This window comes from Gymnogyps californianus, chromosome 1 (assembly GCF_018139145.2).
Source record: "Gymnogyps californianus isolate 813 chromosome 1, ASM1813914v2, whole genome shotgun sequence".
Lineage (NCBI taxonomy): Eukaryota > Metazoa > Chordata > Aves > Accipitriformes > Cathartidae > Gymnogyps > Gymnogyps californianus.
The window spans coordinates 23,281,589-23,307,534 of NC_059471.1; the positions used below are offsets into that span (position 1 = coordinate 23,281,589).

The window sequence follows — 25,946 nt, forward strand, 5'->3', positions numbered from 1 at the left end:
CTTTGCTGCTCCCTCCCTTCTGACAGAGGAGAACAACAGGAGCTAATGGTGCATCTCTCACCTTCGCTACTGTCTCCTATTTACATTAGTGGCACTGTGCCCAAGAGTGCCAAGTGATGAAGCGGTGCATGTGTGGTGGCCCTGCTAGCATCCAGGGGCAAAAGGAAGAGTGCCGAGGGCTGTCCCTGTTCCTTGTGTTTGGGGTCAGCCCTGGGGTAATATGACCATATGTAACGGGTGGGCTGAGCTATGGCAGCATGGCCTTGGTTTGATGTGTCATTTTTCTTCTGTTTCTGCTTGTTTGGGAGGAATCAGTTTTTGCCTTGACTATGCCTGCCTCCAAGAAAACTTCCTTACTGCATGCTTTCTTGGCATTTTCATTTGCTGTATGGTGCCTTGGGGTGATCAGTGATAAATTTCTCTCCTTTGGGCTTTTGATTCAAGGTTTTCTCGTACTGCCTGTGTTTTGCTCGTGGCTGTGGCATTATAGATCTACATGGACTGGAGCTCTGGGCTGAGGTCTTACCTTGCTCAATTTACCAGCTCTTACTACTTAAACAGCCAGGATGCCCTCATCTAATACCGTCTCTTTTCACAGTGGCTTTCCCTGAGGTTCTGCTGTTTGTTTTTCTTTGGAGTCCTGAACTGAATAGCATTGTGCCTCAGAAAGTATGAGCTGTCCCTATACTTTTAACCAGGTGTACTTATCTGGAATTAAAATAAAACCAGACATGTGTTGAAGAGAAGTTGCTGTGGTTATCAAATCAGCTTCCTTGTTGCCTTTGCTAAGACAATCAGAGACTTCTGCCTTTTGAGGGGGGAATCTGATTAATAGGATTGCTTATATCAGAGTGTGTTGTCTTATCCAACAGTGAACATTTGAAAGCAAATAGAAATGTTGAAAAAGAAGTCTTGAAAAACAACTATGAAGACTTATGCCTTGTGGAGACTTGATTGATGTTAATAATTAAAATAATTTGTCTGTTTTGATAATGAGAATCTTTAATCCCAAATCCTGTACTCCTTTGAAATAGCAGTCAGCAGGATCCTTTCCACATAATGTGCTTTGGGAATTCAGCCCTCACAGGTAATAAATTATTGGGGTAGCTCTTCAGATTTGTATTACAAAATGCAGTTTTGACCAAAAAAACCGCCCAAACCCACACATTTACAAGTTTCTTATGAAAAGGAAATGATTTATATACATTTTCTGGGAAGGTTTTTGATCTGTTTGCGTTGAAGACGTACTGGTCCCCACAGTGTAACTGGAGGTAAATTAAGGAGCTGTACAAAGATTTCTGCTCTTTGCATTGTCATTGCCACTGCCACGACAGGAAAAGTTGTGGGTCTGTTCCCCAGGGAGACAAAGTGGCTGCAGGTTTCTTTAGCCAACAGTGGTTGCATGTGGTCATGGCTGTTTCCCATCCACAGTAGGGCCTGTGAGATAAAATGCTCCAGTGCTGAAAAGGGGTATTCAGCCAAAGGAAAAGCATGCAATCCCTTTGCTCTCCCTGCTGCTTTGATGTCCTCCAGTTGCCGTACACAGGCAATTAAGGATATATATAAATTCTTCTAACATGGAGCATCTTTTCCATTTTTTCATTTTATTCAGAAAGGAAAGTTGCACTTGCAAGCCAGTTATACGTTGTGATACTGCCAGGAGCTACAGTGATTTCCAGGGCTAGGGTCTCATGCTGGCACCTGATTTTTCAGTCCTATTGCTTCAGCTCATGGAGAGAGATGCTGCCACCTCCCCTCCCTTGGGAAAATCAGGGGACAACCTTGCTTTAGCACCTTTATGTTTGGCTGTGCTTTCAGGAGTGATGCACAGGGCCGTGATTTCCAGCAAACAGGGAGTTGTGCTGCTTCCCAGGGATCTGTCAGGGGTGATGTATAAGGAAATTACGTTACTGCAGGCTTGACCCCAAAATCCCCGGGGAAAGAGAGCAAAGAGAGCAAGCACACAGGACCTAGAGGATGAGGCTGTACTCTGATTTGGGCGCTTTCTGGTTGATTCCGGTGGTGGACAGAACCTGAATCCTTCTCAGCAGTCCTCCTCCAGCTACATCACTATTTTGTTCATCACGGGCTTGGTTTTCAGGAGCTCAGGAGCTTGGCGAGTGGCCATGCGGGTATGTGGCCATACCTGGCACATGTGGTGTGTGTGATATCCTTCATGTGACATGGCAACTGGAAGTAAAGGGGAAATACTGATTCAAGGAAAAAAGTGAAAAAGTAACATGTCTTCATAGGCCTAGTGAAAGCAAGAACCGGAGTCCACCACCAGGCTTGTTATCACCCCATTATTTAGGAAAATGAAGTACTAATTTGGGTAGAGGAAGTAACCTTTCTGTGTCACCTGACTTACCATTTAAAAAACTTTAAAAAATGTCAACATGAAGTAAATTTGATCTTGAAATATTATTTGGAACTGTAAAATGAAAAAGTTTGATTTAGAAAATTTTGAAGCTGAATGTGGCAAATGTTTAAAATCTGTTTTGTTCATAATAATTTTGATAAAATCAATTTGATAAACCAGCATAAATTCATTAAAAATTTGGATAAACTAAAACCTGTTTTATTGGTGAATAAAAAACAAAATATAACTGAAAACCTTTGCTTTGGCATATGTAACCATTAGCTATTCTATATCCAGTTTTTATAACTATATTTATATAGATATGAAATAGATAATCATGTAAATAATGAAAAGATTAAAATTTATTGACTGTAAAGGCATTAAAACCACTAAAACACTGAAATTCTGGAAATGCTACAGAATCACACTCTACAAAAGCCTCTAATATTTTCAGATCGTTTCAGTTTTACAAGTGAATAAGAACTGCCTTCCTATCATTTTCCAGTGTGTAAAGGTTTAACATTTGCTCCACCATTTCTCTTCTCTGCCCGTGTCTTAATTGCTCGTCAGGCAGAAAGTTGTCTATCTGAAGTACTGTCCTCTTCATGATGTACAGCAACATTTCCATAGGATCTGCCAATGAGGAGATTATGCTGTAATTTCCCCAAACAGCTGGGTCCGCTTCGTTATGAATAGAAGCCATCGGGGAGTGTATTCAAATCTTAGTTCTCAGCCTTCCAAATCACATTAACAAAATTATCACATGCCTCGGTGAGCACTTCTCCACGACTTTCAATTACCCACTCCAAGAGGTTTATTGGCTTTTTTTTTAATGTCCTAGTATCAGCTTTCAACTTCCATCACCGTTAGAAGTAGTTCTTCATAATGATTTGGGCTTCCCAAGAAGATATTCCCACCTCCTTCCCTTCCAGCACTGTATTTGTTTCATCCGTGGGGCTCAGTTCTGGGCAGTGTGCAGCCCTGGCATTAGATGCAGTGGTATCTCATCTCCCAGAGAAGGCCTCAGTGAGGCTGTGGCTGGTTTGCCAGTTCTCCGCAGCGGCATTTCTTGGGACAACTGTGCATATCAGGAGGCTGTTCATGCCAGTTTTCTGTAGTAAATGTAAAAACCACATCCGTTTCCCACCTCGTACAAATACGTTCCTCATGTACTTTCATCTGTCTTCCTCCATCGCTGCATTGGTCAGACAACCAGAGCATCTTTCCGGTGGGCTGAGATTTCTTTCTTGGGGTCTGTTTCTGCAGGAGTTTATCTGAGGGTGCTGTAACGCGGTCAAAGATGCTTGTGCTGTTCAGATCTGTGCTGCTTGTGTGGAGGGCAGCAGAGCTGGAGCTTGTGCTCAGCCCTTGTCCTGGATGCTGCAGGGGTTTGTGAACTTGGAGCTCGTGACAAGGATAGCCTCTGAGGGAAATAACTGGAGGCTTCTCACTTCATGCTTTCAACCGAGCTGTGATCAAGCAGTCGTAGCTACCTTCTGGGAGGATAAACACCCCATCACACCTCATGACTCCTCTCTGAGTCATGACAAAGTGGGCTGGTGTGCAGGTCCCCACATGCAGCCGAAAACCTGCGTGGTCCTCATCCCCGGGCAGCACAACCCACTACGCCACCGGGCTGAGAGCATTTACCTTGCAGGAGCGGGTGGCTGATGGGGGGTTGCTGGCCCAAGGCTGACCATTTGCAGGCTACTGGCTCTGCCCTAGCTGTTTACAATCCCATTGCTTTTTTTTTTTACGGTAATAGCGAGAGGCATCGGTTCAGTGGCAGATGGTTAATAAGGTATTCAGGTGCTTCTCATACACTTTGTACTGCAAGAGCAATCAGCCTAAGCCATGCACAGTGTTACCAGTACAACCAGATGTTTTTAGCGTATCTTGCTGTAAATATTCTGGTTTTAGACTTTCAGTACTGGGATGGGTAAGCAGCTGTGACAGCCTGCATTAGGAAATGTTTATACAGGAGCCAAACTTCTCAACACATTTCACATTTAATTTCTTTGTTTCCAGTTTTATTTTTCCATATGTTTTGATAATTCCTTTGCATATCTCATAACTATTACTGTTCTATTTTTGTGACAAATTGAAAACAAAACAGACAGCCAGTAACATGGTAATGTTTTACCATTTTTCTTTTATTCAGTGCCTACTGAGTATAACAATATTTCTACGCCGCTTGTTTAACCAAAAAAAGCTGCTGTTACTATTTAGAAGCAGGCTGCTGCTTTCGTCTCCCAGCCAGCTACATTTTACAAACTTGAGCTCTGCTGATACAGTCCATGCTGTGTGTTGAGGCAGAAATCATCCAGCTCAGCTTCACCTTCTCCCTGGTGTCTCTAGAGGGGAGGGTGGGACCTGCTGGCCAAATGCTGCTTACGATGGAGCAGAGTGTAGGGGAGGAAATGCAACAGCAGACAGGAAGAAACTCTTGTAGACTTCTTTCCTAGATCATCATTAAATGGGTTTAGCTTTAGAATAGAGCCTCTTAAGAGATAGACATCTCAGAAGCAAACTGATACTGCTGAAGTTAAACAAAAGTATTTAATTATGTTTCTGGCTCCTTGAACTTTTCTTCTCCCTGTGGAATTCATAGCTAACTGTAGTCTGGTGGATATAATTTTATTCTACTGTCTAGTGTGTTCACTTGACTTTGTAAAGGTTTTTTCACAAATATAGTTATTGCATCCTGCCAAGATGCTGTGACATGGAGAGCTATGACTTCATTTTCGACTCTCAGCAATTCAGAGGGGACATTTTTACACTATACAATATCAAGAAATGTTTACCCATATCAAGGTTTAAATATACCAAGTCCAGCCTTCAAGACCTGCAGTCATGTTTCTTGTCCAGGGTCCCCAGTGAGATGCTGCTAAGTGATGAGGTGTTGTCATTGCTGGGGTTGAGTCTCCTCTTACCCCCTGCTCCTGTGCTAAAGAGGGCATCTGAAGAGTTAGGAGGTTCACATCTCTGTCATCTCAGAGTATTCCTGCACAGCAGGGAGCGACTTTAGATGTGTGTATGTTAGCCAACATCAATCAAGAGAGGTGAGTAATAAAAAATAGAGTAAGAGCCAGCAGAACCCAGGCACAGCTGAGTCTTTTCATCTCACTTACACCAAAGATCATAGTGAAGTTGAGCCTGGACAGTGCCACATAGAATAAACTATCCTGCAGAAAATCCAAGCCAAAGCTTCTTAAATAGAAGCTATTTACAAAAGAATGACCAAATCTTCTAAGGTGCCAAATGTAACACAAAACCGTGTATCTTACTCCCAAATGTGCCTATCACAGTATGTAAGTCTTTATCACATTGATTGAACCAAAACCAAAAGCTTGTATTCCTTAACAGGGAAAAGTGGATTAATAAGGTATTAATTGACATGCTTGATTATATTTTTATATTAATTCAGCAGGAGTTGTGTGGTATCAGTATGTTCTATAGCAGAATGGATTCTTGTCTTATTTTCAAACATAGAACCATTATTCTGTGTATTCATTGTAATGGCAACTGTAAAACAGATTACAAAGTTAAACGGGCAATATTCTGCAGACGAAGGAAATATTTTTGGGTAATTGTGTGGATGCTAATTGTAGGGATGTAATGTGTTCCTCAAGCCTGTGACATCCTTAATCTGAGACTGGATGTCATCAGAAGAGACGAACTTGGAAGGTTGGGTGCATAGGGTCCATCCTGAAAGGTGTTCGCATGAGATGAACCACCTTTCTGAAGTGCCTGTCCCTTCTCACTGACTCTGGAGGAAGCAGGAGCTATGCTAACACTGCCTGAGATTAATCTCTGCCTAGACAGTGTTTTATTGTCCCTTCTCTTAAAAGCAATGTAATTACACGTACATTTGAAGTCCGTGTCTCTGGCCAGCATTAGCTGCTTTAAGAGGTTAATCTCAACTGGCAGCGTACTGAGGTTGTGCAGTGCCCTGTATTTGAGAGGGGACAGATCTTTCCTGACCCTCATGTTGACCAATTTGTACCAGCAACATTAAACCAAATTATTTGGTCTGGTCTCTGAAGCATACCAGCATGGCCTGTCTTGCACACTGGGCGTGAAGATGCTTTCAATGAATACAGGTACTTCCATGATGTTTTTTTCAAAACTATCTTCATTTGCATTGCTACTAATCATATTGGGGGCAGTGTAAACAAGAGGAACTAACAACCTCTTAGCACCATGTTCATAATCTTAAATGCCTTAATTAACTTTGTTCTAAACCCGTGTAAGTGATTTAGAGAAGAAAATAAGTGGCAAATTAATGTATTGCTCTACTTGTACATCTGAAATGCATCAGCCTGATATGGTACTTAGGGTTTAATGTACATCATCATCATCATTTACCAATTTATTTATATATATTACCATAGCACCCAGAGGTTCAGTGTCTCTGGGAGCACAAGGCAGGGAAGGAGCAACTGGTGGGATGGAGGATCCATGAATGAAGGAGTGAAGTTGAGCCTGGGAAAAAAAGGAGTGGGTGAGGGAAGGTATTTTAGCTTTTTTGTCTTTGTTCCTCACCATCCAACTCTATTTTAATTGGCAATAAATTAAATTAATTTTCCCCAAGTGAAGTCTGTTTTGCCTGTGATGGTACTCGGTAAGTGATCTTCCTGTCTTTATCTCAACCCATAAGCTTTTTCATCTTGTTTTCTCCCCCTGTCCTGTTAAGAAGGGAGAATGAGAGAGTGGCTGGGTGGGCGTCTGGCAGCCAGCCATGGTCAACTCACCACAATCTGTAAAAGTTTCGGGCCATCGGGTGACACTTTTGGTGAGAGAGTACAAGGTAGTGCAAGAAAGAGGAGGATGAGTTTCCTCCATCTTTTTCTCAGTTCCCCAAAGCTTTCCTCCCTGCACTTTCTATTCAATTCATAGAATCATAAAATGGGTTTGGGTTGGAACGGACCTTTAAAGATCATCTAATTCAACCTCCATGCCATGGGCAGGGACATCTTCCACTAGATCAGGTTGCTCAAAGCCTCATCCAACCTGGCCTTGAACACTTCCAGGGAGGGGGCATCCACAACTTCTCTGGGCAACCTGTTCCAGTGTCTCACCACCCTCATAGTAAAGAATTTCTTCCTTATATCTAGTCTAAACCTACCTGCTTTTAGTTTAAAACTATTACGCCTTGTCCTATAACTATAGGCCTCAGTAAAAACTCTTTGTCCATCTTTCTTATAAGCCCCCTTTAAGTATTGAAAGGCCACAATAGGGTCTCCCCAGAGCCACCTTCTTCAGGTTGAACAACCCCAACTCTCTCAGCCTCTCTCCGTGGGAGAGGTGTTCCAGCCTTCTGGTAATTTTTGTGGCCCTCACTTTTGGTACAACAGAGTGTTGCCATTTGCCAACTGAGGGAGAAACATGAGCTGACTGAACTCAGCTCCCTCTGGAGCCCATCAATGCCCCTTCTTAGGTAACCAAAAAGATAACAATAGACACGCTTTGCCCAGTGAAAAGCATTTAGGGTTCAGCTTTCACGTTGAATATGTAAATTCTGGTATTGTCATTTTTTGGGGAAAAAAAGGAACAATGAGAAATGAACCAAAACACTCCATAATGCATATATTTGATTTAATAAGTATTCAATTCTTTTTTCTCTGGGAATAAGGAGAGAACACAGAAGTAGTTTAAAAGTCTTGCTTTACAATGCTTTGTGAATCAGATCTATAATAACACAATTCTGTGGTGCTGAAGTGAAATTCTTAATACTGTGTTCTGTTTCATGAATTAATTTAATTAGTTATTGTTTGCTGAAGAGATGGAACTATGCCAAGAGCCTGAATCCAGACTCAGCCAACATGTGTGTGTGCTCTGTAAAGAAACTGAATTGAGCTCAGCGCCAGATGTTGTGAGCAGAGCTGAACTGAATGCGAAGGCTGGGAGGACCTGCTCATAGCGGGTGTTAGAAACATGGGCACAGGCTTGCACCCAGATGCTGTAGACAGAGCAGTGCACTTCATCAGCACTTCTAATTAGTGCCCCTGTGAGCCCCTTATTAGAAATCCAGCACAGCTGGGAGCATTGCAGGTGCTTTGAAGTCTACCTTCCGGGAACTGTGGAGCATGTTCCAATTTCCAGTGTCCTTTATGATGAAGGGTATGAACATACAGGGTACAAGAAATATCTCAGAGAGTGAATTTAGGCATGGCATAGACAGAAATTTCCCCTTCATCTTGTTGGAGGTGATAGAGGACAAAATCTGGGCTCCCAAAGCCACAGGTGGGAGGGAGCCCAAAGGAGATGCACTGTATTGGGACTGGGGTATAATCCTCTATATTTGAACATACACATATGCAGCTGTCTCGGAAGAACACAGTTTTTCTTTGCAGGCCTCCAGCCGTAGTTTTTGCTTTCTTGGCATCTATAGATCTGGCTAAGAAATGTCAAATTGGATGTCAGCACAACTATGGCAGTGATTTGTACAAGGCAAGGAGAGAAACCCATGAACGTTCCCTAACAGAGCTGGCATTTTATTACTTAAGGCTTGTCTATGCAGTGGTGCTTTAAATGCATCAGTAGCCACTCGGTGTAATAAAGACATTCTTATAGCAATATAAAAGTGCTTAGACACTTGATGTGGGGTCCTATCCTCACCTAGCTATTTATGCCTATTTCCAGTTGTAAATCTATGTGGCTTAAAAACAGTAGCGACCACTCTTCTAACCAGGGCAGTTTTAACTGTGTAACTTCTCAAGTCAGAGATCTGTGCTACACTAAGAATCTTTGCTGGGAGCAAAGCTGTGATTGAAACAGCATCTAAAGTGTTTGAAAATGCTCTATCCTGGGGATGTACCTGGGAGTGCTGTTGATTTTAACTTTGGTGTAGTTAGCATGATTTCTGATACCAGTGTGACATTATCTGTATTTTTTTTTTTCCTCATAGGTTGGCTGGATTAACTGGCTCTCATTCAGAGGGAACTTGACAGATCTATTTTGCTTTCGTTGAACCTCTCTACTGCACGTCACAAAGATTTCCTAGGTCCAGAGGCTGCACGAAAGACAACTGAGCAGCACAAAAATGTGACTCTGACAAGAGACTCCAAGCTTTCTAACGAGGAATTTTCTACTGATCAGTTTATAATTTAAATGTATAACCGAAGCATGCATAATAGTTAACCTGATAGGAGGAAAAAAGCTTTCTCATTAATCAGGACTGCCAAAAAAGCAGTCACCTGAAACTTCAAAATGAGTGCTCCGTTAATCCCAAACAAGTCATGTTATGCCCAGCTTCAGGACAACCACAGCGAAATAAAAAATAATAATGAAAGCATAGCGAGTGTGGGGGATACCAATGCCAACCAAATTGTGACAAAAGTTAGAACCACTGAAGGAGATGTTAAGAAACATGATTTGACGGATGAGAGTGGGAATATACACTCTGGAGGATCAGAGAAAGTTACTCATCTGAATACAGAGCAGAATAAACTTCTGACCTTCAAAGACTCTCGGACCTGTCACACCGGTGTACAGGAAAGTAAGCTGCCCTCCACCACAAGCAGGGAAATGGGGAAAGATGGTAGGACCAGTGAAGCTAAGGATATATCAAGGCATATTAGGATTAGCCGAGGACAAAGTCTGTCCAATTTAAAAAGTAGCACAAATGATGCCAACCTGGACGTTATTTCCAAAGGTGATGTTGACTTCACCCAGAACTTTTCTAAGGGCAAAATGTCCAGGACTGTGGAGATGGAGAGAATAAAAAGGCTTTCTTTGGGAAGACCAAGTAAATTCTCTCCTCAGTCTGAAACATTTGCGAAAGACTGCGTTGGCCGTGTGTCGTGTAAACGTCTACTTTCTGCATCATTGGACTCCATTGACAGGTCGCACCATTTAATAGGAAATACACAGAAATCACAAAAAACATCCACGGATCATTTTCTTGGGATGGTGTTTCATCCACTTGACAATACCTCAGAGGAAAATACTGTATTTTATTCCAAACCATCTACCTCAGGGAACAAGAAAATAAGTAAACCAGAAAATGTACCAAATGTTAACGTTGAAAGCACACTGCATACTTCTCATTCTCAACATTCAACTGTTAAGCCCAATGAGATTGCTAGTAAATCAGAAGCACAATTAGGTCAGGGTGATAAAAGTAAAAAACTTGAGCTTAAGACTGCACCATCTCTACAATCTAAAAATACATGTCAACAAAAGATTGAGAGAATTATGCTGGTAGAGTTCTTGGGATGTCAAAAAGATGAAAATACAGCAATGCAGGAACAGAAAGGCTCTGGGTCTGATGCATCAAAATTTCAAGCATCCCATTTTCAAGACACCTGTAATAAAGTAGAGGATCCATTGTCAAGCCAGGTGGTAACCTATCCTGATGACAAATTGCTAAGTGATAACATCACCATTGGTGGGGAAGGGAGAGGAAGCAATGACAGTGACAACAGGGCAACTAGCCAGGTTGGTGAGGAATATTTTACTGACAAAGAAGTGGAAACAATATTCCCACTCACCTGTGGTAGTAAATCCAATGCCAAAGTGACACCTAGAAAAAATGAAAATTTACATGAAGTTGACGCACGTTGTGCTGAAACAGTTGGTGAACAGATATCTCTTATACATAATATTAATCTACCTGACAGCAAACCCTTGAAAGTTAATGAGAATAAACTGACGCTAGTCAAAGGAAGCATTGAGGATGCTGCTGTGCCTGCTTCTGGTCTCTCAGATCAGCACGGAGTGTGCAGTGCAGAGACAGTGTCAAACCAGCAACCTGACAACCACGACAGTGATGCAGAAACCTTGAACTTCTCAGTTCTGAGTAAAAAGACAGCTAATGCACAGAAACATCCTCCAGAGGAAGCACCAGAGAGCTGTAACGTTTCAGCAAAGGCTGATGCCTTTTTATGCGTCCCAACTCCCGTGCGCCCGGTGGCAACGCTGGATGTTAATAGTCAGCCCATGCTATCAAACAGTAATTTGAAGGACCTTTATGCACTTCATGTTGACAAACTGTCACCCTCCTCAGTCCTACCTCCCATTGACAGTACGCAGTTGTTAAACGTATCTCCTAAAGTGCCTATCAAGACTGCCTGCAGCAGCGCCATCCCAAAACCTATCCTGGTCCACTCCAAGGGCTCCCTCACAGATAAGGCGGGTGTGGACAGTGACGGCAGTGAAAAGCTGGAAGAAAGCATTGAGATGAAACCTGCCATACCCAGGCCCAAACCCGTGAGACCTAAAATCATCACGTACATTAGGAGAAACCCTCGTTCAATAGAGCAGCTCGACCCTTCGTTTGCGCCGGCAGGGCTGCCCTTCGGTAGCCCGGTGTGTGGCATGCCCATCTCTACAGAGCAGAAGGCATCCAATGGAGGGGAGGCGAAGCCTGCCAGCACCCTGTACGACAAATTTAAACCTGACCTCCAGAAGCCAAGACTCTTCAGTTCTGGGCTGGTGGTGTCAGGAATTAGGCCCCCAGGCCATCACTTCGGTCCGATGAGCGAGAAGTTTCTGCAGGAGGTAAGGAGGCAGCTTTGACAGCCTCTTTTGTATGCCAGGTGGTGATCATTTGCTTATTTGTTGCTGCCAGAAGTTAGTTCTCAAGCCTCAAATATGAAATAAATCCTAAATCAAGGCAATGTGTGATCATTAGAAATAAACTTACTTAATCGTTTCTGGCACTGACCCTGTTGCGATGTCTGATCTGTGACTGAAAGTTGTCACTGTGTTCCTCCAATGTTTTCCAGCAAACCCGTGACCTGCTAGTATTATAAATAGGGATGTTTAGAAAGGAAAGGACATGCTGTTTGAATTTATTCCTAAATGGAATTTCTTTTTTTTTCCCCAAGAATAGCTTTGGGAAATGAATGTAATTTGACCACAGAGACTTTTCCTCCTTAATGGGATAGTTGGCAGGTTTTTGCAGACAGAGCAGTAGAGGTCTAAACTAATTCCCTTCTGTTTAGCTGTACTGAAACCCAGGGACTATCAGAGCTCTTGTTAGATTATATATATCATACAGGAAAAGATCTACTTTTGACTCATTTTAATGCCATGTCTTGTATTGACCTGCATCTCAAATAAGAAGTCTCCTTTCCCCAGAAAGCCTTCCCGAGCAGCTAGAAGGTGATGGAAGTCCCTCTGGCCAATTCTGGCTCCTGATATCTCATTGTGTTTCTGCCTTGATAAGTTGGGCAGGAGTCTTGGTTCCCTGAAATCCCTGCTGGGAGGTGAGCACAGTGGAGGAAGGTTGACCTTGCTTGGACGGTAGAGAAAGGGCAGGGAAGAAGGAGCTACATTCAGGTCTGTGATGTGCCCTTGCATCTGCTGCTTGGGACCTGTGGTAGCTCAACAACCAAGCTTTTTATGTAAATACTGAAGATAACACAAGTGTTTAAATTTGAACAAGTCTTTAAAAAAAAAAAACAAACTACGTTTTTTTGCTGTGTGTCTCATGGTGGTATTGAGGCTATGTTAATGCCTGCCTCATTCTACATACAGTATTTATCCAAGGAACAGCATTGAAATAACATATTCGGTGACAGTGTTGACAATCAAAAGCTGGCAAATACCCAAATTAAGATATTGTGTGTGAGCATAGATTAGCCCTTATGGCATGTTAACAGGCAACCTACTGAAGTGATCATGGATTATAGTTTTTCATAGAGCACCATCTTATCCCAAACATTGAAAGGACAGTGCTCACTGCCCTTTCCCCTCTAACTTCAGTTTCCAGCTCTGTCCCTTATATTTTGCATCCAGAGGAGGAATTACTAAAGTCATTGTGAGCTTGTCTGTGCCAGCCATTATTAGTATATCTTCACAATTGCCTTGTAAGGTGAGGGAAAATTACTAGGTTATTACCGTTTAATGTATGGCAGCAGAAATTAAAGCCAAAATAACCCAGACTGTGCAGCTGTTTGGCTGTTTATAGGGTGACATGACCCTCTGAAGACCATACGTGTCTATGACCCATACATTTGGGGTTCAGATAATCAAGTAGGATCAGTAAACACATCTGGGAGCAAAGGACTGATCTCTGTGCACTGCTGAGGACTGTTCTTAACATGAGAAGGACTCAGGTTGTGGCAAATCTGCAGCATGATTTACTTTAGACTAGGGTTAGAAGGAGGACACTTACAGGCTGGAGAAGATCCAAAGCATCTTCCCCTGCTCCTCCAAGAAATATGACTTTGGGTGAGTATTTCAATGGGGGAAGATTTGAACCCAAGCAAGCTGCTTCTTCAGAGAAGCTGGATTACCTGGAGGAGAGGCTGGGAAGGAAAAGTCAAACTGCAGTTTGTGTTATGAGTTTGCATTAGCCCAGGAGTCAGGAGCTGATAGCAGAGGGTGGTACTTGCTCTCTTGGGCTGCCACCCTAAAAGCAATTACCTTACTCTCCTGCTAGTTAGAGGAATGCAAAGGGGACTGATTTGGCTCCAGTAAGGATTAAGAGAAAGGAAAATAATTGATCCATGAAAGTGGACAGATGCTTAGAAGAGCAGCTGTGCACAGTATGGGTTCATGACAGGTGACTGATGTGTAATCCAAAAGAAACAAATTAGGATGGATTGAGATAGATCAAAATCACCCTGGTGAAGGGACAGTGTTGAAGACTCAGAGATTTTGTAGACAAGGAGACACTGGGACAGGATGGCTACTGTCTTTGTGAGAGAAAAAATCCCCGATTGCCCTATTTCACACATCCAGTTTGGGCTTTGGACAGCTTTGATTAGCATTTTATAGCTCTTTACATAGCTATGATAAGGAGTGTTAATAGCTGCTATCAATCAGACCTGTAATCTCTTAGCACCCTTCAGCTAGCTAAATGGTAGGAACAATTAAACACTCCTCTGGGTGCCATGAGCTAGAAAAAATAGGAAGGTGCTGTCTTGGACAGGAGACTCCAAGGCAAGGCCTGGAGAGCTCTATGAGGAAGACTTGAGGGCTACCTCCGTGCAGTGGGGAGCCTGCAGGGCTCCTTGAGCTGCCTGTGCTAAAGCCCACGCAGGGCAGCTCAGACAAAAATCCCAGCTCAGGCATGAAAGCAGTCCAGCTGCGCTTAGAGACTGGGTCCATAACGGAACTGAGTTAAGGTTAAATAGGCAGCCTTGCCTGTGGCATTGGCAGCTCCTCAAGTGCTTTTCTTTGGAACCTTGGCATGGTGTGGAGGTAGATGTTTCATGCCTGTCTTCATCCAAAAAAAAAGGTAGAAAACCCCTCAAAGTGAAATGCTTAAAAAAACCAGGGCAGATTTCTGCTGTCCACGTGCTTCATCACAACGTGGGCTCCCCATCTCAACGTGGACCTCAGCCTCTTCTAGTCAGCACCAGTGGGAATTTGTGGCCACTTTATGTTCTGGGTTACCTCTGTGGGAAGTAACAGAGCAAACTGTGGGACCCAAAGGCTGTAGCTGTGCTAGAGAACTGAACAGTGGGAGGGCACGGCCTCCAAGGCTCACACAAGGGTGTCCATACTGTTGGACTGGGAGCATGCTCCCCAGCTCAGTGTCCACCTCTGCCAACGTGTGCTCACCCAGAGGCTGTTCCCAAGGACCAGCGTGGATGAGACCAGCCTGGTCTGCAGGGTGAGAGTTTACCCGTATGGATATGGTCCGTGCCTTGTCAGAGAGTGGTCGTTGGCTCACTTTATTCACTACTTTATGGCTGCTGCCAAGAGCCCTGGTTCTGGTGGGGGTCTGTAAGGAGGTCTGCTGGTCACCAGCTCTTCTGCCTGCCTCCCCAAGGGTGCGCCTGCCCCGTTCAACCACCTCCTTGGGTCTGTTCCCAGCACAGACATCTTTCTGCTCTGGAGAGCATGGACTAAAGCCTGTTGAAATGAAAGGCCTGTAGAGGAAAAAGGGGTAGGGGGAGTTGTTTTATACATAGTCAAACCAGCAATTTTTTCCCCTTATCTCATTATCTGAACTGCCTGAACCCATGTCACCAACTCTTTTCCCAAATAGTTGCCTGAAGCAGGCACTTGACAAGAAAATTCTTGCTTGAGGCGTTAATGTTTGACGATGTTATAAACAAATAGAGGAAAGTGTTGGGCATCCTTACCTGCTAACCATGCTGCCAGCTCTCCTTGGGATTACCCAGCCTGTGGAAATTCCTGTACTCTCCAAGTATTTGCTGCAGACTTTCCAGCTTTTTCTAACAAATTCCTTAAATGGGGTGAGTGGGGAATGAGCAGACAACCACACACAATAAAACTCTGAGCTGAGCTTCTTTTTAGGTGACAGGCTGCAACAGATCTTTTCTTTAAAAGTCCCTCGTACAAAAACCTAGTACAGGATGCTAACAGGTCTCATATTAATCCATATCTTTCTGAAGAGCTTTAAAATGGCCTTATAATCAATATTTGCATACAATTCTGTTGAGACTAGTTGAATTTTACACTTCATGAATTCACCGTTAAATAGAAAAGAAAAAATAATGTCTCCTCATAACAAGTTTATGTCCCCCATAAACTGGGCTCTTCAAAAGAAGCATCTGTTTCTTGAGAGATATTTGGGTAAATTACAGTTGGACTCGATGATCTTAAGGGTCTTTTCCAACCTAAATTATTCTGTTCTAAATCCTTCTCACTTCTCTCAGCTTGAGAAGATGTTATATGCTTGTGATTGATTGATTGGTTTTGTGTGCACGTTTGTTGCCCTTCTGTGTTACTCCTAGCATACTGTCAATAAAGAAAAAAAGTGAGGTGACTGAAGGTGTGGCTAAGCTGACCCAGTTTATAAAAAATGCATGGTTTCTATATTTAAAGATTTTCTCTATTCCTTATACTGAAGTACTTGGCATTGGTATGTTCACTGCCAGTTAAATATGAAATGATAAGAAGTGTATAGTGGAATCTGATTGAAATAAATTAATCAGGGAGAGAAAAGATAACTGAATCTTATTCAGGAACAATCTCATATCCAGAAGTTGAAAATAAGAAGCTAAGCATCTCCTGCAGTCCAAGCCTAGAGAATCATGTATACAGTAAAAAACTGCACCCTAACTTGTAGAAATAGGTCATAGGAGTATAATAAAAAAGGAAACTGGAAGATCTAATGGCAGGAAATAGGACTGCAAACAAAGGAAAAAATACAGAGCAAAAATACAATGCATCTGCCCTCCTAGTTCCTGTGCAAAGGCCTCAAAGATTGTTTAAGGCCAATATTGTCTCTTTTAGCATATTAAAGATTTGCTAAATTAGGATTAAATCTCTTGAAACAGCTAGGATCAAAGCTTTTATAGCCAATGTTGAAGTGCATATTCTAAATGCTTATAACTGCTAAATAGAAATTGATTTCGCGTATTATATGCATCATAACTTACAGCAGAGTTAATTAATTGGCAGTTACATTTCTTCCTAGGTAGCCTATGGCACTTTTTGATTAATTTTTAAACAAATTTAGTTCAGATTTCCTATTTCCTTAGCTGGGGTTTTTTTTTTTTTTTCTGTGGCCTAAATGTGATGCACAGAAAAAATATTCATGGGCCCTTTCTACATTATGATGATTTTGCATTTTATAAGAAAATGGTAAAGAAGTTGGACTTTACCCAGAAGAGCAAATGGTTCTTTGCAAATGAGAGAGATGAAAACTACTGACATTGCTCTGCGCCCTTGTCCCGAGTTGCAAAGCAGCGCAGTGGGGTGGGACTCAGAGCCCAGCTTGAGGGTAGAAAGATGCAAGGGCTGAATCGGGGAACCAGGTCATTCCCCGACTGCAAGTTCCCTGGTAAACAGCCAGGTTGCTGGAAATACTTCCAGCTTGGGACTTACTGTGCTGTCCTCCCAGTATATGCCCATTAAAATACTGAGAGATTTGTCACTGATTTTAGCAAAGCAGCATCTATTTGTGATAAACAGTAAATGTTTCACATCTCCAAATTTGCTTTTTTTCTCCAATTCAAATGGGCAGCTGGGTTTTATAGCTCTGATTTGGAATATTCAACAGCCCCCTGACAATGTAACGTACAGAAATGTGCCCACCTCCACAACCAGGTCTCTTTTCAGGAACTTCAGGGGCACAGATTATAATGAACATTTTGCAGTAAGAACATGTAGAGGTTTTTTTCCTCACACAAACAATTTGACAATACCATTTTTCTGATGAAATGAATTTAAAATACCTTCAGCTTTATTTTTAGCTAAGTTAAAACCAACTTCCCCCAAAACTGTATCTCAGTAAGAATATTTTAAATAACTTCTAATAAAAATTCCACTTACACACTCTCTTGGTGTATCTACCCCTGTAAATAAAATCACCTTTCAGGACTTAACAGTAACTTCATTTTCACTAATTGAAGATCTTCCATTTGTCTATTTTCTTTTGGGGAAGAGATCAATTCTTTATTTGGGTTTAGTTGTGTATTGAGACTGTAATGTGCGTGGTTTTGGAGAGTGATTCATATGGTAAGATGATCACTTTTTGAAAGTGATGATCAGTCTGCGGTGCTCTGAAGCCCAGATTCAGAAGGAGGGAAAATTAGCCTTTATAAGCAATTTAGAGCTCCATATTTTCTGGATTTATTGATTTATTGTGTAATATCTGCGTTAATGATTTTTCTGTAGGTTGGGGAAAGGCCTGCAAAAGATGAATTTTGCCCTCCACCATATAGTCACTACGAGGTCCCACCAAGTTTTTATCGATCTGCCATGATACTCAAGCCACAGTTAGGACTGGGTGCAGTGTCCAGGTTACCGTCTGCAAAGAGCAGGATTCTCATTGCAAGTCAAAGATCCTCAGGTGGCTGTCTCCATCAGCAAGGAGAAATAACGAGTGCTCCCAGCCTTTATCATCCTGATGCTTCAGGTAAAGTACAAACTTTCTTTCCTTTCCTTTAACTGTAGTCACCGATAAGATTTTTTTTTTCAGAGAGAAATATCACAAAATGAGCAACATCTTGACCTGATACTACAAAGCTCCAACAACACTCTTTGAGGTGTGTCTTTTTATCCTGCAGCAAGGCTGACTAGGGAGTCTGGGACTTGCACGAAGGTTGTTTAACAGGTCATTGCCAAAGAAGGAGAATCAATTTCAGTAGTAATTATCATTGTACTCTTTTTTATCTTCCTCCTCCTTGCAAATGCCTGAAAAATCTTTGCTTTTGTCCTGCAGAAGATAATGGGACATTTTCTCCCATGATTAAGACCCCGTCGTTCAATCTGAATATGACATTCCCCACCATGTTGTGCTCTGAAAGCCTGGGCAGTGTTGAGATGTGCCAGCAGAGATCTTGAGTCTCTGAAGCCCTGGTATATACCTCTTTGGAGACAACATTTCTAATATCTTTTTCTTCCCAGCTACTGCCCAGCTCAGCATGATCCTGGGCAGAATTACAGGGGAGGGAGAAGGAAGAGAAGAGTCGGAAGGAGAAGTGTATGATGCCAAAAGACAGAGATAATAATTACTTCTACAGGACACTCCTTGGTAGCCTGGAAAAGCTTGGTGGTTTTAACAGCATATAATTAAACAGCAGCAAGTTCAGAGACAATTGAAAATCAGTCATTGCCAGAGTGAAACATAGCAGCTGTTTAACAGCCTACAAGTCTGCAGAGATTTTTAAGAACAGTCATAAGGGATAAAGTTAAGTAATGACTTGGGGTCATATGGTCCTTCCTCTTGCCCCAGGACGGGATTCCTTCTGATAGATGTTTATTTAACCTGTTCATGAAAAACTATTTATAAAAACCTTCAATATGAGATCCTGCAGCCTCTGAAAGCAGACGGCTCTGATGCATTACTTGTTTTCAAGTTAAAAGTTTTCCCTAGTGTTTTGCCTCATCCCCTTTGTTGCAATTTACTTCCTCTTCTATCTGGAGTGGATGTGGGGTCTTCTTCTCTGTGCAGGTATTTGAAAACTATTACTATCCCTCCCCAGCGTCCATTTCTCCATACTAAGCTGCAGAAGAAATTTAGTGAAAATTCGAATGCCAGTGGGCCAGAGTGTTTTAACTTAGCCTGAGAGGACAGTATCAGTCAGTAATACAGGTTACCAGGATTTGCGGTTTATCAGAAAATCAAGGTTCTCTGTAACATAGTGCCTCTTGCCACTATCCTTTACTATCTGACCCTTCATCTGGAGTTTATCTGCGTTGATGCCATTAGCAGAAGCTGACCAAGCTCAGCTGTATGTGACTTCTGAGACACTCCAAGATTGCATGCTGGGTAGTAAATACCAATTCAGCCCCGAGAATTGAGTTCAGTCAACATTGAACATGGGAATACAGGTGCAATTGGATCATATTTTCCATTTAAATGAAACTGCAAGAGGCTGCAAGTTCAGGATATGAGTAGGTAAGCTGTTGCATAACAGGAACCAGTTTGGGAGATAGATATGAGAGGAATATATGAACAGGACCTATTAACAAATTCACTGTCTTTTCTGATCCTCGGAGATGAACGTTGCCTTGATTTTTATTCATCCATCATCCATCCATCGTCCATATTGTCCTGCGTCATTGATGACTGCAGACATGACTTTTCCTTAGCCATTTTTAATCCATATAGGAACTTGTCTTGTATGTATTAATTTACTGTCTTCCTATATTATGTGACATTCTAATCTAAACAGTATCAGTCTGAGAGTCCTATTTATTGTCTGTGATACTGCCTTTAAAAATGCTTGTGCATGAGAAGTATACATGAGTAAATTGCACTAGCTGTTAGTACGATTCCTATTTCACTGAAGTTGTATTTCCTAAAGTTTTCCTATTTCTCAAAAGTTGTGGTTTTTTGATGTTATCACTGATTATTTCTTGGACCTTGTCTGCTTTGGAGGTCAAATTTAATTCATAGCTCTCCATAATTTCCTTCCTACAACTGTTATTTTGTTTGTTCCTCTCTAGTCTATTGATACCTCGCTGTTTCAAATGCTATTAAAGATAACTCGTGGTAGTCCAATAATCTCTCTGCCATCTCTTTCAGGATCCTGAAGTGTGTCTCATCTGGTCTTTGGGCTCTGACTGTTTTTATTGATTTTAAATTACCCAAGACTTGTTCTGAAGAGGTTGCTAATGTCTCTAGTTTTTCACTGTCCACCCCAGGACACATTGTTTTCACTTCTGGCATCTCACCTTCCATTTTCCTTGTGAGATGAAGAACGTGTTTAATTTTTCTGCAACATCTTATTCTGTTGCAAAGTACTTCTCATTGCTCTCTGTTGATTTAATGCCTCCCCTTGTTGGTCTTTCGTGTATTTCTGATATATTAGTTACTTTACATTTTTTTATTTTTGGATTTTTATTTCCCAATTATCTATTCGAGATTGGCTTATAATCACCTTTTCCTTGTCCAAAGCCTTTTTCCTTGTATGCCTCAAATGACTTAGTTTTTCTCTCAGCAACGTATAACTTCATAGGTCAGCATACCAGTCTTTTCGTCTTTAATAATTCCTTTTAAGAAGAATTAATTGCTCTTGAAAGAGGCTGAAGTGACAGCAGACAGGACAAGACTGGTATAGGAGCAGAAGGGCGGCAGAGAACTGGTTCCTGTGGCTGTGTTCACGTCAGTGCACAAACGCAGACCAGAGATGGGTCCCTAGTTGCCACGGAGGGGCCGGATGGGACAGCAACCCCTGGCACGCCAGAGCTGGTGTGGGGCTGACTGGAGGGGCCCAGAGTAGGGCCAGGCACTGTCTAGCCAATTGTTTTAAGGTACCAAACACCATTTTCAACCACTTTACCTTAATTTGGCATCTCGTTGTGGTATTAAACTTTAATCTGCATTATTGGTTTTGATGCAATATTTGAGAAACAGGATTAAACACAACTTCAATAGAGTCATATTTACAAATATAAGCAAACAAAATGCATGAACATATGGTCAGCATACTGGAAGCGGAGCTGGTAAGACCCTTGCTCATGGGTGTTGTGGGGTGTGAGGGCTTGGCTGACTGCAGCAAAAGCAGCTGGGGACTAGGAGGTATTTCTCTTAAGGATACTAGTCCTGCCTTCAAGACTGCTAATCAGCATCTCCTGCAGCTCGATCCTGAGCTTTTAATCCAGTTTCTAATCCTAGTGATTTCAGTTCTGCCCTGGGGTAATGGAAGCAGAAGGATATAGCCAGTTGCCATCCCGTGACAAAGTGTGAGGTACCACAGAGGCTTTTAAACTGAAATCGCCATGCCACAGTATCGAGGACAGCAGCAGTGCCTCATAATGAGGATTTTATTCCCCTTTGCCATGCCATTCATAATGTAGTAGTCTGTTTAAGCAGCACTGATAAGCTGAGTGGTTTGGCCTGTGTATAATACTAATACTCATAAAACTGACTCTAAAGTAATTGATAATTAAATCCCTGAGCTGCTGATGGACTGCAAGTACTACAAGTACATTAAGGGTTTCGTTAGTTTTAAGACACACCAAGTAGAAAGTAAAATAATAATGAATGATCCCACAAGTGTGATCTCCAAGTGTGATGCCTAAAATGTGACTGGAGCAGTGATCCTTCTTTGTCTGTCGGACATGGCACGGGTGTTGGCACTGGCTGCGAGTTCCTTATTAAGCAGTGCTGCTCCTTAGGTGATGCTTTGCCTCGGATGGGTCAGGCAAGCAGCCTGACTGTAAGAAAAAGCGTTCTGCACTGTAGGTAAGATAGGAAGTCATTGAATCGTGATGTATTTGAAGGTGCAATAGCATCTCTGAAAGCTTAACATTTGTTTATTTTGTGTAAATTGACTCTGCTTTTTCTATGCAAAACTTGTAATTCAAAACAAGCATTGAAGGATACTGTGTCTATAACATATAAATTATGAATATGTTTTCCTTGGTTATAAAGACTTCTTGGAGGAAGTGTGTTAGGATTTGCATTAATTAGCTGATTATTTTGATGGAATTAATGTCTAATTTTGAAAAGTATAACAGATCTCATAATTAAAACTTCACTTAATTGTACTCATTAACTTCACTTAATTCTACATTTTTCAGTAGTATTTATGGTATTTTTTTCTCAAAGAGTGAGTTAATGAAATGTTGTTTCCTTATCACCTCTCTGTGTATTAAATTTGCCAGTCCTGAGGGTCTAGCAGTTCCTCTCATTTCTAGGCAAGTCAACTCTTGTTAAAGATACAATTTAGATATAAATCAGGACAGCAATGTTTCTGATTACTCAGACACACACAGATATATGCATTTATTTGTGTCTTTGCATATGTATAATGTATTTCATCATGAATGCTACAATATGTCTACAGCTTTCTCCTTGTAGGAAAGCTTTGCTTTCACATTTATTCTTAGGAACACCTAATACTTGAACAAGTAAATGAGATTTGGTGATAGAAAAGGGGTTTTGAGGTTAATTCCTGAAATGTTGCATTACTGCTACTCCAGCTGTGTGCTTATTTTATAGATTTGCAGTCTGAGGTACTTGGATTTGAGCTGGCAAACTTCTTAATTGTTTAAGGAAAGAGGTGACAAGGGGAGAATTCAGAGAGGAAAATATTCTCTATCCTCCACTAATCTGCAGTGTTTTCAGTTGGCGCTCTCTGCTTTCTTTGGGAGAGCAATCTGACTGTATTTCATAACGACAAATTAAGTGCTTCAAAGGGAGACACACACTTCTTCATCAGAGTTTTGCTAAGGACATTGTCACCATACTCGAGACTTAGCCATATGCCACCTCTCTGCTCCCAACAAGTATTGTGTCTTCAAAGAACCAAAATGCATCATATGAGAAGAGTTGTTTATATGACTGTTGTACCAATTGTCAGTCATAAGAACGGTGTCAGTAACAATCTGGGTGCAGCAGCAGACAAATGCTTTATACCCTACCTCTTCCCTGGCGAGAGCCAAGCATCATTGCTGGCTAGGCACCCACAGCGCTTCTGAGCAGCCGATGAGCAGCAGCTAGGCAGATGAGACATGGCTCCAGCGCACAGAGAAGCGTTCTTGCTGCTCTGGGCTTTCAGTGGAAAATGCAGTGACTGTGGCTCAGGCACTGACAATTCCTGTGCTGGAAGTTTCTGTGGGATGCTGCTGCTTTGCACATCAGCTACAAAGCAAATACGGACATTTGCAGTTTGAATGAAGCGCAAGCTGACAAATTCTTGGGGTGGTGAGAATGTACTAAGCAGCCTTGGGTTGCCTGGGAGCTGGGAAGGCACAGAGCAGCTTTTTGGGGCTTTTAAATCGGAATCAGGAGATGAGCACTTCCTACTGTATGACGGTAGACTGGCCGATCAGAAATTAATTGATGTTCAGCAGTGACAGTTGTTTTGCCTTTGGAACAGAACTGTCCCAGGCTTGACAGTATTTGGATGAGAGACCCTCAGGCAACAACCTGCTCACTGCTGTTTAGGTATAAACCATTAAAGCCTCTGTTTTAAAGTCCCTTTCCTCAGTTCTTGTTCAGAGAGAAGTCATTATGTCTGTAACAGGGAAACCACAAAGGTGGTGGCAACAGAATAGGTTTCTTACTTGCTTGATTTTTTTTTAATCTGCAAAGATATCAATGATTGGGTTAACTCTGAGGTGGGTTAACTCTGCTTGTATTATCTCTGATTAATTCGGTGACCTTGCAGGTAACTTCTTTGACCCAGATTCCCTTATATGAAATGAGACTAACAATGTTCAGAGCACCCTGTAAAAGAAAGTGAGTTTTCTGAGAGAAAATGACACCTAATGATTAAAGTTTTAACGGAAATGCTTGTCAAAAAAAAAAGAACAACCAAAAACACCACCACAAGAAAACAAAGGCTTGCCAAGGATCCCTGAAATCCCTGAATTGCAAGGAGAGTTGAAGTCTTGAACCGCTACTCTTTTTCATAAGAACATATCTGTGTAACTCCTTTCTTTAATTTTTCATTCATTTCAGCTAAAACCTATTTCAGATTTCACAGAGAAGTCACATGAAAGTTGCTTATACATGTGCATGGAGAAGCGATTCATTTGCAGTGGGGATGTATAAGAAATCTAGCTCAGACTTTTCTTAAGGCTCCCCAGACACATCTGGTTTGTGTCAATCAGTCGCTACCTCAAAATGTTTTCATGTTTCTAGATGGGAACAGCTTGAAGTGTCATAGAAAATCACTTGTGTGCCACACAGACAACAATACTTAATTCTATAATTAGCTTCAGGCAGTGAGACAGCTGGAAAGATTTTTTTGCCAATTTTTTAAGCTTATTTTGGCAGATTTTTATTAAAATGAGCACTGCTCATTAAATTAACTTTTGTTTTGAACTCCCAGACCTTGTTTGCAGGAGTGTTTCTATACTTCTAAGTAACAGAAATAAAGAAAGAATATCCGTCGTAAAACTTGACGATATTTAGAACAGAAAATACATGCAATAGGCTGATGTCTCATGTATTTTAATGAGAAAGAAGACACAAAATGACTTAGCTTTAAGGATTTGCATGCATCCCTGATGAGGATAATGTCCTGCCCGCAGGTCCTCATGGTACAGAAGAGCTGGATTACAAAGAAGAGAAGTGAAAATAATTTGAGAATGATGATGAGTTCAAGATACAAAATATTGTTAGTTCAGGGGGAATTTGAATTGAAGTCATAAACTGAAACACGCATGGAAGTGTGAGAAAAAACACTGAATGCTCTGCCGGGGTCTGGGATAATGATTTTGAAGAAAAGGTAGAGATGACTGGGCAATTTGTCACCAAAAACCTTCTGGTTTTAAGGAAATTCTTCTTCTTCAGTGACACCCGTGGTGCTTGGTGTGCCACAGACTGCAGGTGCTTGGTCACACAGTGGTGCAGAGAATGGACAGCCTGGGGACTTGGTGTGGGCATCCCTGTGGTTGAGCTGGGAACACGGGAGTCCCAGGTGAACCTCGCCATCCTAGGGCAAGCGCATTTCAAATGCTTTTTAAATAAATCCATTACGAACCACTTTACCCCCCTGCCCCAGTGGATTTTCCCCTGTTCTGCTGCAGGAAATCTGTGATATTTATACCTTTTTGCTGTAAAATGGAAATATTTCTCCCTCCACCTCAATTTTCAGAGATTCTTAGGAAAAAAGGAATCTCAGCTCTCAGCTTACGTAGTGCAGGCCTGTTGATACATTTTTTGGAAACCTGTAAAACCCACAAGAGACAGTCCCATACCTTCTCCCTGCTGCCACTGACCTGGGCAGGTTCCTTGCTCTTGCAGCTGCTTGCCACGGGTACTCGCCTCTGCTTCAAATCTGGAGGCTACCTGGGCTTGGTCCTGTCACCCATGCAACGCAGAGAATATTTTGCACACTGTGACTGAGTTGTGTGCCTTTTATTACATGCAGTTGCCCTTGTGTAATTAGTTCTTTAGGTAGCTGGCGAAGCTGATGTTTGGCCTTGCCCAGCCACCAGCAAGTGTATGACTGTGCAGCCAGCTGGATAAGAAAGTTGGTCTGGCCCATCCAAAATACTGCTGAAGTGTTTGTATCAGCATTGGTGGGGGGCATGACGAGTCTGATTGTGGAAGGGAGAGAGCACAGGATCATCCTTCCATGGTAAAAGTGCAACCTTACACTGGCATAAGCCAATCTGAGTCCCACAGTGCAACAGTTAACGCAGGAAGATATTAGTCCTCTTAAACAGAGAGATTCTGTCTGAAACATGATCAGCATGTCATTTCTAGCATTTGGGACTCTTAAAGCCTTTCACTGGACACTTTTTCTTG

General features: G+C 42.0%; 1 protein-coding gene across 2 annotated transcripts in view; it reads left to right on the top strand.

The window, feature by feature from the left end:
* The first annotated feature begins 9,555 nt into the window (after positions 1-9,555).
* MTUS2 (microtubule associated scaffold protein 2) overlaps positions 9,556-25,946 on the top strand; it is a 197,286-nt gene continuing 180,895 nt past the window's right edge. For both annotated transcript variants that reach the window (XM_050904083.1, XM_050904091.1), the window contains exons 1-2: positions 9,556-11,863; positions 17,909-18,149. In XM_050904083.1, coding sequence (XP_050760040.1) covers positions 9,572-11,863; positions 17,909-18,149 — 2,533 coding nt within the window. In that variant the 5' untranslated portion in view covers positions 9,556-9,571. The remainder of the gene's footprint in view (positions 11,864-17,908; positions 18,150-25,946) is intronic.